The sequence below is a fragment of the Saccoglossus kowalevskii genome, chromosome 1 (genome assembly GCF_978046115.1).
Source record: "Saccoglossus kowalevskii chromosome 1, keSacKowa6.1, whole genome shotgun sequence".
NCBI classification, from domain to species: domain Eukaryota; kingdom Metazoa; phylum Hemichordata; class Enteropneusta; family Harrimaniidae; genus Saccoglossus; species Saccoglossus kowalevskii.
The window spans coordinates 2,343,487-2,361,459 of NC_140641.1; the positions used below are offsets into that span (position 1 = coordinate 2,343,487).

The 17,973-nt window shown below is 43.0% G+C and overlaps 1 protein-coding gene across 1 annotated transcript in view; it reads left to right on the forward strand.

Moving 5' to 3' along the window:
• The window catches only part of LOC144355182 (propionyl-CoA carboxylase alpha chain, mitochondrial-like), a 71,908-nt gene that overhangs the window by 16,961 nt on the left and 36,974 nt on the right, over positions 1 to 17,973 (forward strand). The window contains exons 5-9 of the mRNA XM_085498331.1: positions 894 to 1,007; positions 1,965 to 2,018; positions 2,941 to 3,109; positions 3,340 to 3,521; positions 10,398 to 10,492. Coding sequence (XP_085354457.1) covers positions 894 to 1,007; positions 1,965 to 2,018; positions 2,941 to 3,109; positions 3,340 to 3,521; positions 10,398 to 10,492 — 614 coding nt within the window. The remainder of the gene's footprint in view (positions 1 to 893; positions 1,008 to 1,964; positions 2,019 to 2,940; positions 3,110 to 3,339; positions 3,522 to 10,397; positions 10,493 to 17,973) is intronic.

A 17,973-nucleotide genomic window follows, 5' to 3' on the forward strand; every position in this document is an offset into this window, starting at 1 on the left:
TGTTGTTAAAATAAACCGTGCATAGTATATTGTATACAACTTGTGTTTATTTGTGTGTGTGTGTGCGAAAATAATTGAAAAAAATGTGCGGGACTGGTAACATTTTAGCAGGGCTTGTAACTTTTGAAAGTTACCAGCCCTGATGTCTGGTATGTAATCTGGACAAATTTCCTACACTGCCGTTAGGTAATCCCATTGGTACAGCATATACACTACCATATTCACCTGTATTTATGTTATCCGATGATATGTAACTTGTTTATAGTAGCATGCCGATTAATTTTTAAGAGAATGTCTGGTTCAATGATAAATTTGTTAACTTTTTCTGCCCTCTGGTGCTACTTTAAACATCTTATCAAAATATTTCATTCAATACCTTAAAAAGCATAGGATATTTTTCATATTTTCGTGATATCAGTGCTAGACTAAACCTGCAATCTCAAATATGTGCTTTCAGCCTATCACCCATTCTGTAACATGTATTTAACACTAATCAAAATGTTGAAAAACATCTACGCACATCGAGTGTCAGTGCTGTTTTTCTTGATTCCTGGAGTGCAAGTTTTAACTGCATAAATGTGCTTGTTACCAGAAAACCTACATTTCTTGTTTGAGATGATTTATATATTCTATATTGATTAATAATTCTGCAGAAATGTAAAACAATTATTAAACTTTATTACTTGCACAAAGTGGTTGATAAAATAAATGCATATAAATGAAGATATTTAAATTATTTTGTAAGTACTCTTTCAACCTTGTGAACTATAACAGTATTTTTACTTTATAATTTGTCCCCACCTCAATGCATTATTCATATATTGACTGATGATCACAACGATGTATTGACTGGTAAATATGTAAATTACTTCCTATGTTTGTTCATTGCATAGTTACATGTGAAATTGGCAGATGAAGCAGTGTGTGTTGGTCCACCTGCGAGTAAAGATAGTTATCTGAGAATGGATCGTATTATGGATGCTGTCAAACAAACAGGAGCACAAGCTGTGAGTGTTTTTGTTAACATTTGTAGTTTTACTTAAAATAAATACTGTTTGTACATTAATTGTAATGTATTTTACTGTGTGTCTACTACAAAGTAGTCACAACGATATTGCAGCATTCGTAGCGGTTGTTGATATGACCATGTACTGTCCGAGTGTATACTTTGCGGTATCCTCACAACAAAATGATAAAAAAAAACTTGTTCTCACTATGATCTTGGAAACACTGTAATTATTCCATATTCGGAATGCGTAATTTCCTAATAAGGTAGGATACAGATACACCGTGCAATACCACAAAATTTCGGCGTACTGTAACTCATGGTGATACATTGACAGATGTATGATACAGAATATTTTAACTACATTGATGTTATTACCAACCGTTTTGGGGACCCAAACTTGTTTCCATAGATTGATGATTGGACAATTGACAGACTGCATAAAATTGAGGTTGATAAGTCAAGTTGAGATACCTTAAGTTTATTTTAATCAACCAGGCACATTAATACATTGTATCACAAATGATGAGTACAGATGGAAAGTACAATTCAATCCAATTCAATTCAGTACACAAGTAAAATATAGTGTATACTTTATCATGTATGTTGATTTCCTATTGGGTGTCTATAGCATGCCTTCCATTGTGGGTTGGTGGTACTCAATTGTTTGCTTTATGATTCAATATGACTGATTGTTGACAATTATTTGTCCACAAAAATCATTCATTCTAGAATAAAATGGCCATTTTCAGTCTTTAAAAGTTGGTATCTTATGTGAAAATATTTCACCACTGGTCTTATCCTCCCCTTTGAAAACAGTATAAACATGTAAATTGTACACATGCAGAAGTGATGTTGCGTTATTGTCAGACGGTTGTTTGTGCTTTATCAGTTTCAACACCCTTTTAACATGCACCATCTAATAAATATATACAATCATGTACGGTATTTTTCACAGGTACATCCAGGATATGGATTTTTATCTGAAAACACAGAATTTGCAAGACAATTGGTAGGTGAAGGTTTGGGTTTAGAATACTTTAAAAGCGATTTACCATTCTAGATAAACATTCCGTGAAAAATTGAATCAAATCCTACATACATTGAGGTAGCAGGATAGTATTATTACTAGGAAAATGTTGATGGCTATAATCAGGTCAAAACCTATCGAACCTATACATTCAATTTTCAAAAAATACTTTTTTGTGTTGTGTTTTAGGGTCACCTGACTCTTAAACAGACAACAACAAAAGTATTTTTGAAAAATTTAGGTAAAATGTTTTCTAAAAATGTATAGGTTTTCACCACTGTTTGTCCAGTTACAGCCATCAACATTTTCTTAGCATTTTTTCTCAACATAGATCTTTCATAAATTTAGTGCATACTTTCATAATAGAACAAATTCAGTATTATACTTCTGTGAAACCAATCAGATTTATGTATTACAGGTAGACATATTCTACCTCCATTTGGGATCCTTGGTGCAAGTTTTATAACTTGTCATCTATTATATTTGAAGTGTATTTGCTGAAAGAAAAGCCCTTAACCAAGCCATGTGTCTGCTCAGTTCACTGTTCTAATGCAAACTACAATGATACAAGGTTGTACCCAAGGGAAGCGCTTAGGTTGGTATTGGGTGTCGTTTGCAAAAACAAAACTTCATCAATCAATCCTGCTGAAATTATAGGTTCATAAAAGGCGGCCATGAAGAAATGTAATTACTTGAACTCTTTCAACTTGTCAACTTGTAGCTTGCATACATCCAGCATTGCAAGGCTCTCCAATGAGATTGCCATGTACATAATTTCTATTTTTAGATTTATTCAGTATAAGACAAACTTTCACAGTGACACCACTCAGCTGAATTGAAATTGAGTTCTTCAGGTCACTAAAACTGCATATTCAACTGCAGAGTAACAAAGCTTTTCTTGCAGGCTGAACATAATGTTGCATTTATTGGTCCACCAACTGGTGCTATTAAGGCTATGGGTGACAAGATTGAAAGTAAAAGAATTGCTAATGATGCCAAAGTTCACACTATTCCTGGTTTTGATGGCGTTGTTAAAGATGTGGATGAAGCTGTTAAAATTGCTAATCAAATTGGTGAGATACAACTGTTCCATTTGTATCTCGTAAATGAGTATTATACAAATCATGGCCTTCAACAAATATGTTATATAATCATAACTTTTTATCAACATGCACACTACAAATAAGCATATATCAGCTCTATGAATATCATATTTGTATATCTGAGTATGTATCTTACTTTGAAATAATGTATTGAGTTGTACTGTGTACTTTATTTGTTTTTATCTAATTAAACCATTTAGGTTACCCTGTTATGATCAAGGCATCTGCTGGTGGTGGCGGTAAAGGCATGAGAATTGCATGGAATGATGAAGAAGCCATCGATGGCTTTAGATTCTCGTCACAGGAAGCAGCATCCAGTTTTGGTGATGACAGACTTTTGATTGAGAAATTTATTGACAATCCGCGGCACATTGAAATACAGGTAATCTGTTCTCCCATAGACTATGCAGGGACATTCCCAGGCACAATGAAGTGCAGGTAATCTGTTCTCCCATAGACTATGCAGGGACATTCCCAGGCACATTGAAATACAGGTAATGTGTTCTCCCATAGACTATGCAGGGACATTCCCAGGCACATTGAAATGCAGGTAATGTGTTCTCCCATAGACTATGCAGGGACATTCCTAGGCACATTGAAATACAGGTAATGTGTTCTCCCGTGGACTATGCAGGGACATTCCTAGGCACATTGAAATAGAGGTAATGTGTTCTCCCATAGACTATGCAGGGACATTCCCAGGCACATTGAAATGCAGGCAATGTGTTCTCACATAGACTATGCAGGGACATTCCCAGGCACATTGAAATACAGGTAATGTGTTCTCCCATAGACTATGCAGGGACATTCCTAGGCACATTGAAATACAGGTAATGTGTTCTCCCATAGACTATGCAGGGACATTCCCAGGCACATTGAAATACAGGTAATGTGTTCTCCCAAGGACTATGCAGGGACATTCCTAGGCACATTGAAATGCAGGTAATGTGTTCTCCCATAGACTATGCAGGGACATTCCCAGGCACATTGAAATACAGGTTATCTGTTCTCCCATAGACTATGCAGGGACATTCCCAGACACATTGAAATACAGGCAATGTGTTCTACCATAGACTATGCAGGGACATTCCTAGGCACATTGAAATACAGGTAATGTGTTCTCCCATAGACTATGCAGGGACATTCCTAGGCACATTGAAATACAGGTAATGTGTTCTCCCATAGACTATGCAGGGACATTCCCAGGCACAATGAAGTGCAGGTAATCTGTTCTCCCATAGACTATGCAGGGACATTCCCAGGCACATTGAAATACAGGTAATGTGTTCTCCCATAGACTATGCAGGGACATTCCCAGGCACATTGAAATGCAGGTAATGTGTTCTCCCATAGACTATGCAGGGACATTCCTAGGCACATTGAAATACAGGTAATGTGTTCTCCCGTGGACTATGCAGGGACATTCCTAGGCACATTGAAATAGAGGTAATGTGTTCTCCCATAGACTATGCAGGGACATTCCCAGGCACATTGAAATGCAGGCAATGTGTTCTCACATAGACTATGCAGGGACATTCCCAGGCACATTGAAATACAGGTAATGTGTTCTCCCATAGACTATGCAGGGACATTCCTAGGCACATTGAAATACAGGTAATGTGTTCTCCCATAGACTATGCAGGGACATTCCCAGGCACATTGAAATACAGGTAATGTGTTCTCCCAAGGACTATGCAGGGACATTCCTAGGCACATTGAAATGCAGGTAATGTGTTCTCCCATAGACTATGCAGGGACATTCCCAGGCACATTGAAATACAGGTTATCTGTTCTCCCATAGACTATGCAGGGACATTCCCAGGCACATTGAAATACAGGCAATGTGTTCTACCATAGACTATGCAGGGACATTCCTAGGCACATTGAAATACAGGTAATGTGTTCTCCCTTAGACTATGCAGGGACATTCCTAGGCACATTGAAATACAGGTAATGTGTTCTCCCATAGACTATGCAGGGACATTCCTAGGCACATTGAAATACAGGTAATGTGTTCTCCCATAGACTATGCAGGGACATTCCTAGGCACATTGAAATACATGTTATCTGTTCTCCCATAGACTATGCAGGGACAGTCCTAGGCACATTGAAATACAGGTAATGTGTTCTCCCATAGACTATGCAGGGACATTCCTAGGCACATTGAAATACAGGTAATGTGTTCTCCCATAGACTATGCAGGGACATTCCTAGGCACATTGAAATACATGTTATCTGTTCTCCCATAGACTATGCAGGGACAGTCCTAGGCACATTGAAATGCAGGTAATGTGTTCTCCCATAGACTATGCAGGGACATTCCTAGGCACAATGAAATGCAGGTAATGTGTTCTCCCATAGACTATGCAGGGACATTCCTAGGCACATTGAAATACAGGTAATCTGTTCTCCCATAGACTATGCAGGGACATTCCCAGGCACAATGAAATGCAGGTAATCTGTTCTCCCATAGACTATGCAGGGACATTCCTAGGCACATTGAAATACATGTTATCTGTTCTCCCATAGACTATGCAGGGACAGTCCTAGGCACATTGAAATGCAGGTAATGTGTTCTCCCATAGACTATGCAGGGACATTCTTAGGTACATTGAAATACAGGTAATGTGTTCTCCCATAGACTATGCAGGGACATTCCTAGGCACATTGAAATACATGTAATGTGTTCTCCCATAGACTATGTAGGGACATTCCTCGGCACATTGAAATGCAGGTAATCTGTTCTCCAATAGACTATGCAGGGACATTCCTAGGCACATTGAAATACAGGTAATCTGTTCTCCCATAGACTATGCAGGGACATTCCTAGGCACATTGAAATGCATGCAAGGTGTTCTCCCATAGACTATGCAGGGACATTCCTAGGCACATGGAAATACAGGTAATCTGTTCTCCCATAGACTATGCAGGGACATTCCTAGGCACATTGAAATACATGTAATGTGTTCTCCCATAGACTATGCAGGGACATTCCTAGGCTCATAGAAATGCAGGTAATCTGTTCTCCCATAGACTATGCAGGGTCATTCCTAGGCACATTGAAATGCATGCAATGTGTTCTCCCATAGACTATGCAGGGACATTCCTAGGCACATTGAAATACAGGTAATGTGTTCTCCCATAGACTATGCAGGGACATTCCTAGGCACATTGAAATACAGGTAATCTGTTCTCCCATAGACTATGCAGGGACATTCCCTAGCACAATGAAATGCAGGTAATCTGTTCTCCCATAGACTATGCAGGGACATTCCTAGGCACATTGAAATACATGTTATCTGTTCTCCCATAGACTATGCAGGGACAGTCCTAGGCACATTGAAATGCAGGTAATGTGTTCTCCCATAGACTATGCAGGGACATTCCCAGGCACAATGAAATGCAGGTAATCTGTTCTCCCATAGACTATGCAGGGACATTCCCAGGCACAATGAAATGCAGGTAATCTGTTCTCCCATAGACTATGCAAGGACATTCCCAGGCACAATGAACTGCAGGTAATCTGTTCTCCCATAGACTATGCAGGGACATTCCCTGGCACATTGAAATACAGGTTATCTGTTCTCCCATAGACTATGCAGGGACAGTCCTAGGCACATTGAAATACAGGTAATGTGTTCTCCCATAGACTATGCAGGGACATTCTTAGGCACATTGAAATACAGGTAATCTGTTCTCCCATAGACTATGCAGGGACATTCCTAGGCACATTGAAATACAGGTAATGTGTTCTCCCATAGACTATGCAGAGACATTCCTAGGCACATTGAAATACATGTAATGTGTTCTCCCATAGACTATGCAGGGACATTCCCAGGCACAATGAAATGCAGGTAATCTGTTCTCCCATAGACTATGCAGGGACATTCCTAGGCACATTGAAATACACGTTATCTGTTCTCCCATAGACTATGCAGTGACATTCCTAGGCACATTGAAATACACGTTATCTGTTCTCCCATAGACTATGCAGGGACATTCCCAGGCACATTGAAATACAGGCAATGTGTTCTCTCATAGACTATGCAGGGACATTCCTAGGCACATGGAAATACAGGTAATCTGTTCTCCCATAGACTATGCAGGGACATTCCTAGGCACATTGAAATACAGGTAATCTGTTCTCCCATAGACTATGCAGGGACATTCCCAGGCACAATGAAATGCAGGTAATCTGTTCTCCCATAGACTATGCAGGGACATTCCTAGGCACATTGAAATACACGTTATCTGTTCTCCCATAGACTATGCAGGGACAGTCCTAGGCACATTGAAATGCAGGTAATCTGTTCTCCCATAGAATATGCAGGGACATTCTTAGGCACATTGAACTACAGGTAATGTGTTCTCCCATAGACTATGCAGGGACATTCCTAGGCACATTGAAATGCAGGTTATCTGTTCTCCCATAGACTATGCAGGGACATTCCTAGGCACATTGAAATACAGGTAATGTGTTCTCCCATAGACTATGCAGGGACATTCCTAGGCACATTGGAATACAGGTAATGTGTTCTCCCATTGACTATGCATGGACATTCCCAGGCACATTGAAATACAGGTAATGTGTTCTCCCATAGACTATGCAGGGACATTCCTAGACACATTGAAATACAGGTAATGTGTTCTCCCATAGACTATGCAGGGACATTCCCAGGCACATTGAAATGCAGGTAATGTGTTCTCCCATAGACTATGCAGGGACATTCCTAGGCACATTGAAATACAGGTAATGTGTTCTCCCGTGGACTATGCAGGGACATTCCTAGGCACATTGAAATAGAGGTAATGTGTTCTCCCATAGACTATGCAGGGACATTCCCAGGCACATTGAAATGCAGGCAATGTGTTCTCACATAGACTATGCAGGGACATTCCCAGGCACATTGAAATACAGGTAATGTGTTCTCCCATAGACTATGCAGGGACATTCCTAGGCACATTGAAATACAGGTAATGTGTTCTCCCATAGACTATGCAGGGACATTCCAAGGCACATTGAAATACAGGTAATCTGTTCTCCCATAGACTATGCAGGGACATTCCCAGGCACAATGAAATGCAGGTAATCTGTTCTCCCATAGACTATGCAGGGACATTCCTAGGCACATTGAAATACACGTTATCTGTTCTCCCATAGACTATGCAGGGACAGTCCTAGGCACATTGAAATGCAGGTAATCTGTTCTCCCATAGAATATGCAGGGACATTCCTAGGCACATTGAAATACAGGTAATGTGTTCTCCCATAGACTATGCAGGGACATTCCTAGGCACATTGAAATGCAGGTAATCTGTTCTCCCATAGACTATGCAGGGACATTCCTAGGCACATTGAAATGCATGCAATGTGTTCTCCCATAGACTATGCAGGGACATTCCTAGGCACATTGAAATACAGGTAATGTGTTCTCCCATTGACTATGCATGGACATTCCCAGGCACATTGAAATACAGGTAATGTGTTCTCCCATTGACTATGCAGGGACATTCCTAGACACATTGAGATACAGGTAATGTGTTCTCCCATAGACTATGCAGGGACATTCCCAGGCACATTGAAATGCAGGTAATGTGTTCTCCCATAGACTATGCAGGGACATTCCTAGGCACATTGAAATACAGGTAATGTGTTCTCCCGTGGACTATGCAGGGACATTCCTAGGCACATTGAAATAGAGGTAATGTGTTCTCCCATAGACTATGCAGGGACATTCCCAGGCACATTGAAATGCAGGCAATGTGTTCTCACATAGACTATGCAGGGACATTCCCAGGCACATTGAAATACAGGTAATGTGTTCTCCCATAGACTATGCAGGGACATTCCTAGGCACATTGAAATACAGGTAATGTGTTCTCCCATAGACTATGCAGGGACATTCCCAGGCACATTGAAATACAGGTAATGTGTTCTCCCAAGGACTATGCAGGGACATTCCTAGGCACATTGAAATGCAGGTAATGTGTTCTCCCATAGACTATGCAGGGACATTCCCAGGCACATTGAAATACAGGTTATCTGTTCTCCCATAGACTATGCAGGGACATTCCCAGGCACATTGAAATACAGGCAATGTGTTCTACCATAGACTATGCAGGGACATTCCTAGGCACATTGAAATACAGGTAATGTGTTCTCCCATAGACTATGCAGGGACATTCCTAGGCACATTGAAATACAGGTAATGTGTTCTCCCATAGACTATGCAGGGACATTCCTAGGCACATTGAAATACAGGTAATGTGTTCTCCCATTGACTATGCATGGACATTCCCAGGCACATTGAGATACAGGTAATGTGTTCTCCCATAGACTATGCAGGGACATTCCTAGACACATTGAAATAGAGGTAATGTGTTCTCCCATAGACTATGCAGGGACATTCCTAGGCACATTGAAATAGAGGTAATGTGTTCTCCCATAGACTATGCAGGGACATTCCCAGGCACATTGAAATGCAGGCAATGTGTTCTCACATAGACTATGCAGGGACATTCCCTGGCACATTGAAATACAGGTAATGTGTTCTCCCATAGACTATGCAGGGACATTCCTAGGCACATTGAAATACAGGTAATGTTGTTCTCCCATAGACTATGCAGGGACATTCCCAGGCACATTGAAATACAGGTAATGTGTTCTCCCAAGGACTATGCAGGGACATTCCTAGGCACATTGAAATAGAGGTAATGTGTTCGCCCAAGGACTATGCAGGGACATTCCCAGGCACATTGAAATGCAGGCAATGTGTTCTCACATAGACTATGCAGGGACATTCTTAGGCACATTGAAATACAGGTAATGTGTTCTCCCATAGACTATGCAGGGACATTCCTAGGCACATTGAAATACAGGTAATGTGTTCTCCCAAGGACTATGCAGGGACATTCCTAGGCACATTGAAATAGAGGTAATGTGTTCTCACATAGACTATGCAGGGACATTCCCAGGCACATTGAAATACAGGCAATGTGTTCTCCCATAGACTATGCAGGGACATTCCTAGGCACATTGAAATACAGGTAATGTGTTCTCCCATAGACTATGCAGGGACATTCCTAGGCACATTGAAATACAGGTAATGTGTTCTCCCATAGACTATGCAGGGACATTCCTAGGCACATTGAAATACAGGTAATGTGTTCTCCCATAGACTATGCAGGGACATTCCTAGGCACATTGAAATACAGGTAATAGTTTAGATTTTAAATGTCAATTTCTGTTTTTTTTTAGGTCTTAGCTGACAAACATGGAAATGCTGTTTATTTAAACGAACGTGAATGTTCCATTCAGAGAAGAAATCAGAAAGTAGTTGAAGAAGCTCCTAGGTATTGCTTTGTGTGAATCTCTTCACAGAAACCAGTATAATAATGTCAGTTTTGATCATATTTCATAACATTTTGGACTCCTGAAAAATGTCTATTGAAGCCAATTTTTTTTTTTTTTCATTTTTGATATCCTGGTGAAAAATTGAAATTTGTCTACATCTTTCTAAAATATTAATTTGGAACATTATGAAAAGTTAAATGTAGGATAAAAATTTTTAAATTTGCCTGGCAAGTTCATTATGTTGATCATCTGCAGAAAATTAACCTCATTTTCAGTTATTAGTCCCAGTTTACTACATCACCTACGTGAAAGTCCGTGGAAATAATAAATTGCATTTATTACTTGTAGGCTTAACTACAGCTCCAAACGGAAACTATTAGGGAATATACCCTGTTCGCAAAGAACACCTTGGGTAGCATTCCCTATAGAAAAAAAAGGCCTCTCCTAAGCGCGAGGGGGGTGGTCACACATAAGAGGCGTGATCCGATATTCTCTTTCGTTTCCACTTAAGCAATAGCAGCTATATTTTTACACTCCGCTTTTTACAAGCACGCTGAAAGACAGGTTACAGTTTTCTGACTGAGAATTACTAGAGTTTCTAGTGTGGTGATCTACTCATTACGGTAAAGGCTTTCCATTATTAGGGGGCCCGTTTTTACCTGTTTTTTAGTTGAATTGCTGGCTCAGTTTACTTTCACCGAATTTTGGCGCGATGAATTTACTCGTTCCTCTTTTTTTTTTTTTTCTCGCCTCACTTACATCATTTTTGTAGACGCTAATATGCCCAAATCCCCAAAAAAGGCTACGAACGTCTCGCCTCAGACGGAACGTAGGACATGCTCTTCCTACTTCGCGCTAATGCCCGAGTGGGATCCTCATATGTGTTGTCACGCTTGCCTTAATTGTTTCAGGGACTCCTTGAGGGGATTTGTGATTTATGGGACCATAAAATGTGGCTCATTTGTGAAGTGGGTTGGAAGGCTGAAGGCAAGCGATCTAAAGCTGGTAGAGGTCCTGGAAAGAAAGGGAAAATCCCTCACTGCCGCTAGCGCTAGTATGTCTGATTCTATGAGTGAGAAATCTTTTTTTATGCTTGATAGTCACCACGAGGCTCACCTCCGGTCGACACCCAAGAATTTGGGAGAGTTGTCACGATCTGACTCCCTGCTCAAGGTGGTGGGGTCGATGATTGAGACAAGACCGTCAGAACAGTTTACCGTTAGGGTAACGGAAAGGGCGTTGATAGCATGGGAACACCGATAGTGGATCTAAATTCTCCCATTGTTGAGTTGGCTTCCCGCACCAGATATTACCGAGGCTAACGAACATCAGTCAACTGCTTTTGCGGGGAGATCGAAGTTCCCAGTCACCACATCGACTGGCGCTGAGATATTGCCTGTATCTCCACCAACAAGGCTAGGGTCAGGTGTGTCCCTTTCTCCCAGTGATCTCTTCTTTAGAGGGTCAGTGTGGGGACAATTCACATCAATGGGAAGGGGAGCGTCTTCCCAAGCCGCTCAGAGTGTCCCTTATTATGACTCTGCAAGGGGAGGGGACTCCAGTGTTGGTACCCCTGTACAGGGGCACCTCGTGTGACCCAGGCTATGGAGGGGGCTCAGAGGGCGATGGAGGGGGCTCAGAGGGCGATGGAGGGGGGATTGGTACCTTTCGGGGGGGAAAAGGACAAACAGCTTGAACCTGGTTACGGAGCAGTCACGTTCAATCCCTTTTGTTGGGTCAATCGATACCCCTTTGGGGCTGTGCAAACCGTCGCTGGTTCCCCTGAGTGAGTCACTTGCGCGGTACCACTGCCTTCTCCACGGGTTCCCTGTCCTGATCCCGGTACCCATACGTTTGTTAAGGCGGGTTGTGCGGATCGGGAAGGCCTCATTGCGTGGTCATTTGATCGGCACCAGAGCCTACTAGTGCATAGGGCTTTACGAGCGGATTTTTGACCCATCAATTTTTTAGAATGGGTTTCTCTAGCATTAGAGCATCACCTCACCTTGCTAAGTTCCAACCGTCTGAGTGCTGAGCAACGAACCTTGATCCTCTGGCAGATGGGCCAGTTCCTGGTGGCGCAGAGAGTCGCCATGTGCGATATCCTGCAAGTTCATACTGCCCTCGTGGCAGGAGCGGTTTCGGCTGAGCGTGAGGCAGTTCTGAGTCTGTGCTCCTAACTTACTCCAGCGGGAGATGAGTTTGATCGCCTGCGAAGAAGGCCTTGGGGGAGTGATCAGCTATTTGGTGGCCGGTTAGTTGATGCGGTGAATGGTTTGGCGGTTGCGGAAGATCAGCATATCTAATTGAAGCAATCGCCTCTGTTGGCTAAGGTAGCTAGTCCTTCTGGTCAACGGGTCAGACCAAAACTGCAAGGCAGCACAAGTCCGCCGCTTGGAGCCTCAACCGGTGAGAATCAAAGCGCTCATGGTCTCCTTCGAAGGGGCAGAAGACTAGTAGCGGGAAGCGTCAATGAAAGCCCAAGAAACGTGGTGTTGGTGGCGGCCGTTCCAACACTTCTGGGGGCTGCAAAGTCTCTTTGAAGGTTTCGCCGGCTGCCCAGACATGGATGGTGGTACGACTCTGGGTCTCCCTCCCCGGGGTCCCTGAGCTCAGTCTCCCCCTCTTTGTCCTCTCATTCTGGAGGATGGAGTTTGGGAAGCACAAGCTCCGAACCCTTGTTCGCTCCTTCCCGTGGCATCGTGCCTTATGCAGCACATACCAGCTTGGTGCAGGAAGTTTTCCTGTCCCAGTACGCTCGAAGTAGTGTTGAGTGGGTATCGGATTCCTTTTCAGTCTCCTCCTCTGACTCCTCACCCTCCCTCAGGTCTTTTGCCGAGGGGCGAGGTCAAGGGGGAGACTATCCGACAGGAAGTAGCAAGCCTTCTGGGAAAAAAGGGCAATACGCCTAGTGGGGAACCCCCGGGTATCACCAGGGTTCTATTCCTGCATCTTCCGCGTTCCCAAAAGTTCGACGGGGTGGTGTCCATTCCTAGACTGCAGTCGGCTGAATGGGTTTGTGGAACTTGAGCGTTTACGGATGGAAACACCCGCTTCGGTACTTCTGTCAGTGCTCTCGGGCGATTGGTTGGCGTCGCTGAATTCGAGCGACGCTTATCTCCACATTCCCATTCACCACTCGTGCAGCTGGTATCTCAGATTCCCAATAGAGGGCAAAGTCTACAAGTTTGACCGACCTCCCCTTCGGTCTGTGCATGACACTACGTCTTCACCAGAGTGCTAAGACAGGTGACCCAGCTGCTACACCAGTCGTTGGTCTATCTCAACCCATACCTCGACGACTGGTTAATACACAACCGAGACAGGGAGGTCTTAGTGGAGCACGTGCGGTTAACTCCGGTCGACGGGATCGGCGTCAATGAGTGAACTGATGCGACTTATCGGCAAAATGACATCAGTTCATCGTCTGATTCCATTAGCAGCTCTCCGGTCTCGTCTGATTCAGAGGTGCTTACTGGACTATTGAGTCCACATGCGGGACTTGACGTTCAGGGTTCAACTGTCGGATCAAGCGATGGCGGCCCTCCTTTGGTGGCAGGACGCACAGAACTTGGAAACAGGTGTAACCCTCGATTAGACGACTCCCTCGCTGACTGTCATTACAGATGCGTTGCTCCAGGGATGGGGTAGTCATCTGATAGACCTTCAGGTCCAGGGGATGTGGCCGCATATTGGGACCGCCACATTAATTGGTTGAAGTTGCAGACCATCGTACATTTTCAGGAAGTCGCACACGTTCCCCCACATTGTCGAAGCTAGCAGAGGAGATTCTCCTTTGATGCCTGGAGAACCAAGTGGAGCTATTGGCTCACCACCTTCCAGGGATATGCAACAGCGCTGCGGACGCCTTCTCAAGACTTATTTGATTCCAGAACACTGAGTGGCAGATCCCCCAATGGGTGGCGGACCGGCTTTTTTGTCTCTGGGACAGGTCCCGGATAGATCTGTTTGCCAAATACCAGAACGCCAAGCTCCCGACGTATGTGTCACTCCTCCCGGAGAAAAGCGCATTTGCCACAGATGCTCTATAGATTTCATGGAGCCACATAGATGCTTATGCATTTCCACCCTTCCTTTTGGTGTTGGAGAAGTTAATTTTGACCTTGGTGGCGCCCAATTGGCCAGTAAAGGTCTGGTTCCCGTTGTTGCTGGAACTTCTAGTCGAGTCGCCCGTGGAGCTGCCGGATCTTCCAGATCTGTTGTCCCAGCTGGACGGTACGCTATTAATGAGTCCCACGCTATTCAATCTTCACGTGTGGAGGCTATCGATAAACTCGTGCAAACACAAGGCTTTTCTGCAGAGTTGTCCAAGTTACTCGCTTCGGCACAGTCGGACGACACCAGACGGTTGTACAATTCCAGATGGAAACTGTACTATGATTGGTGTGACGGAAGGGAGATTGATCATCTCAGTCCCTCTATTAGCAAGGTAGCCGATTTTTTTTATCTTTATTTGTTTAATCAAGGGAAATCTATATCGACAATTTTTGGATATCGGTCAGTTTTATTCCCAGTTTTATCAGAATCTGCTGGACTGAAACTGGCTTTGAGCTCTATTATGATTCAACTGTTTTAGTTTTTCCGCTCGAAGATGCCACACTAAGGGGCTAACGAATCCTCCTGACTGGGACTTGTCGTTAGTTCTGTTGACGTTACGACACTCCCCCCTCTGAGCCTATGGATAAGGCACTATGAAAACAGTTTTTTTTCTTTTGGCTCTGGCATCAGGTGTTCTTTAGTGACGGATGTGCCTCCTTTATGAACTCGGAAGTTATTCTAAAGCTCCAGCTGGGATTTCTTACCAAGAATCAAATCCCAGGGTGCGACCCTGAGCCAATTGTCTTCCCATGCCTCACTTACATAGTGGGCAAGGAGGACCGTCAGGAACAGATTGCCCGGTTCGAGCTTGAGCCGGTACTGCGATCGCACCAAGGTGTCTAGGAGCAGTGAGAAGCGCATGTTTGTCTGTCATGGGCCGGGTAAACAGAGCCGCCCTGCTTCGAATATCACCATTTCGCGGTGGATTGTTGATACGGTCATGGAAGCGTATAAGTTAACTGCTTCTTCATCAGTTCATCTGGAACGCCACCAGGTTAAGGCACATGAGGTGCGCGGGATAGCTAAATCATTGGCTTTGATGTCTGTGGCCTCGCTCGAGCATGTGCTTTAAGCAGGGTTCTGGAGATCTCCGAATGTCTTCATTAACTATTACTTGAGTGACCTTCATGCGCTGCAGGAGATTCTCTACAGGTTGGGTCCAGTGGTGACAGGTCAGACTGTGTTCGCTGACCCAGCCCGCATCACCAAAGGGCTCAATGTGCGAAAGCGTTAGCTCGATAGTGCCTTCAGCCGAAACCAGCCTCTTTTGCTTGATGCTACCGGTTTTCGTTCAGCGCTATCGAACCCTAGCAATATACTGTTTTGATGCATTAAATTTCATGAGATGCATTATTGTTCAGTTGACCGGCTTTAGTAGCCTCCCTAAATTGGGGGGGTCTACCCTCGGGCACCCGGTCCCTGAAGAGTCAGTTTATCCTGGGACGAGACTCCTTGTTGGTGAGTAGCTTTAGATTTATCATTTTTAGGATTTTGGATCTTCTTTTTTGGGGTCGAAAAATATACATTTCAGCTGTCGGAACTTCCCCACCTCCGGTGAGCATGCTACTCTGTCTACGAGTAATAAATAGAATATATTATTTCCACAGACTTTTGGTAGGTGATGTAGTAAACTATTAGGGTTGTACAAACCCGTTTGTTTACCTAATCATACCTACCAGAAAGTCTCTGGAAATCGCCCACCTCCCCACAAGCTTCCGACGGCCCGTTGTGGCAGCAAAAACTTTTGTGAGAATAGCGCATCATGCCTCTTATGCTTGACCACCCTGCGCGTGCAGGGTGGCCCCTTAGGAGAGGGTTTTTTTTCTATAGGAAATGCTCCCCTAAGGTATTCTTTGTGAACGGGGTATATTCCCTAATAGTTTCCGATTGGGGCTATAATCAGATAAGCCTACGAGTAATAAATGGAATTTATTATTTCCACAGTCTTTCTGGTAGGTATGATTAGGTAAACAAACGGGTTTGTACAACCCTAATATTTTGGTGCATTCCAAAAACTGGGACTTGTGCAGGGACATTCCTAGGCACATTGAAATGCGGGTAATGTGACGAATGGAGGCCATTTTTGTGCTGATAAATCATCAAAATCAAAATGAGTGTGAAGACAGTGTTCGGTTTTATTCGTGATTGATTCGCGTACAATTCACATTCGATTGAAAAGTCCATTGAAATACCTATCAAATGTCGATACAGTTCTCGCGGAAGCGCTTTTGTGGCTTCATTGTCGCCTCAGCATCGCATCATTGTGGCATCAGCTTCGCGTCATTGAAAATTGAAGCTGTGTTCGTCTCTTATTTTGTTGCATCATCGTGGCCTCAGCTTCGCAGTTTCATGGCATCAACATGGCATCAGCTTCAAAGTATTGTGACATGAGTATGACCTCATTATTTTCACATGGAAAGGCAGTAGAGAAAAAACACATGTACAGAAGTTCGATATGTAATCAATTTGAAATTCAAAGCGGTAAGGGGAATAAAATAATATGACCAAGAGTAAAATGACATTTTAAAAAGATATCTTGTTTAATTATTTAATGTTGCGAGTATTGGGTACCAAAAACTATGTGAAGTACATTGCAATCTGCAAGGTGACAAGTGTCATATTGATTGCAAGGAAAACGATGCAATCGTCGTTCGAAAACAACACAATTTGCTATACGAAATGAAACTGTTCTTGTTATAAAATTACCTTATTTTCGTTCATTTTATTTGCTGGTAAGAGAACAGATTCAGATTCCTCATTTTGGTGGTATTTTTCTGTGTTTCGTTTAGTTTTAGCAAAGTCCGATCCCATGCCCGGACTACTTATACATGCAAAACATGCGAATGCCGCCTGGCTTTGTCGCCTGCCATCTTGATACAAAGTTCCAAAACAAGTGTGTACATTTCCAACTATGATTGGATTGTTGTGATGGCGTCGGTCTGGTAAAATTTTACATACAATTTTCAAAATTAAGTCACGATCAGTGACCTGAGCCTGATCTATACATACTTTAAAAGTATTCTCACAAAAAAATATTTTCGAATAAAAACGAGCCACAGGCCTGGTAAAAAAATCGAATAGCACTTGACGTAGACTGGCGCAGTCGGGGCGATTAATTTGTTTTGTAATAAAAAAAATCGCCAAATTTTCGCAGTCACGGGGATTTCGCGCTAACACCTCGCGATTTTTTTTTTATTTTATTTAAACTACAAAAACAAATTAATTGCCCCGACTGCGCCAGTCTACACTTGACGTGCAGAAATAATTTATTGGGCTTCAGAAAAAGTGTTCATTTAGTTGTAGCCGTAAATATTTGGTGACCAGTCGATGAACAATTTGAAACTCATTATACACACGGAAG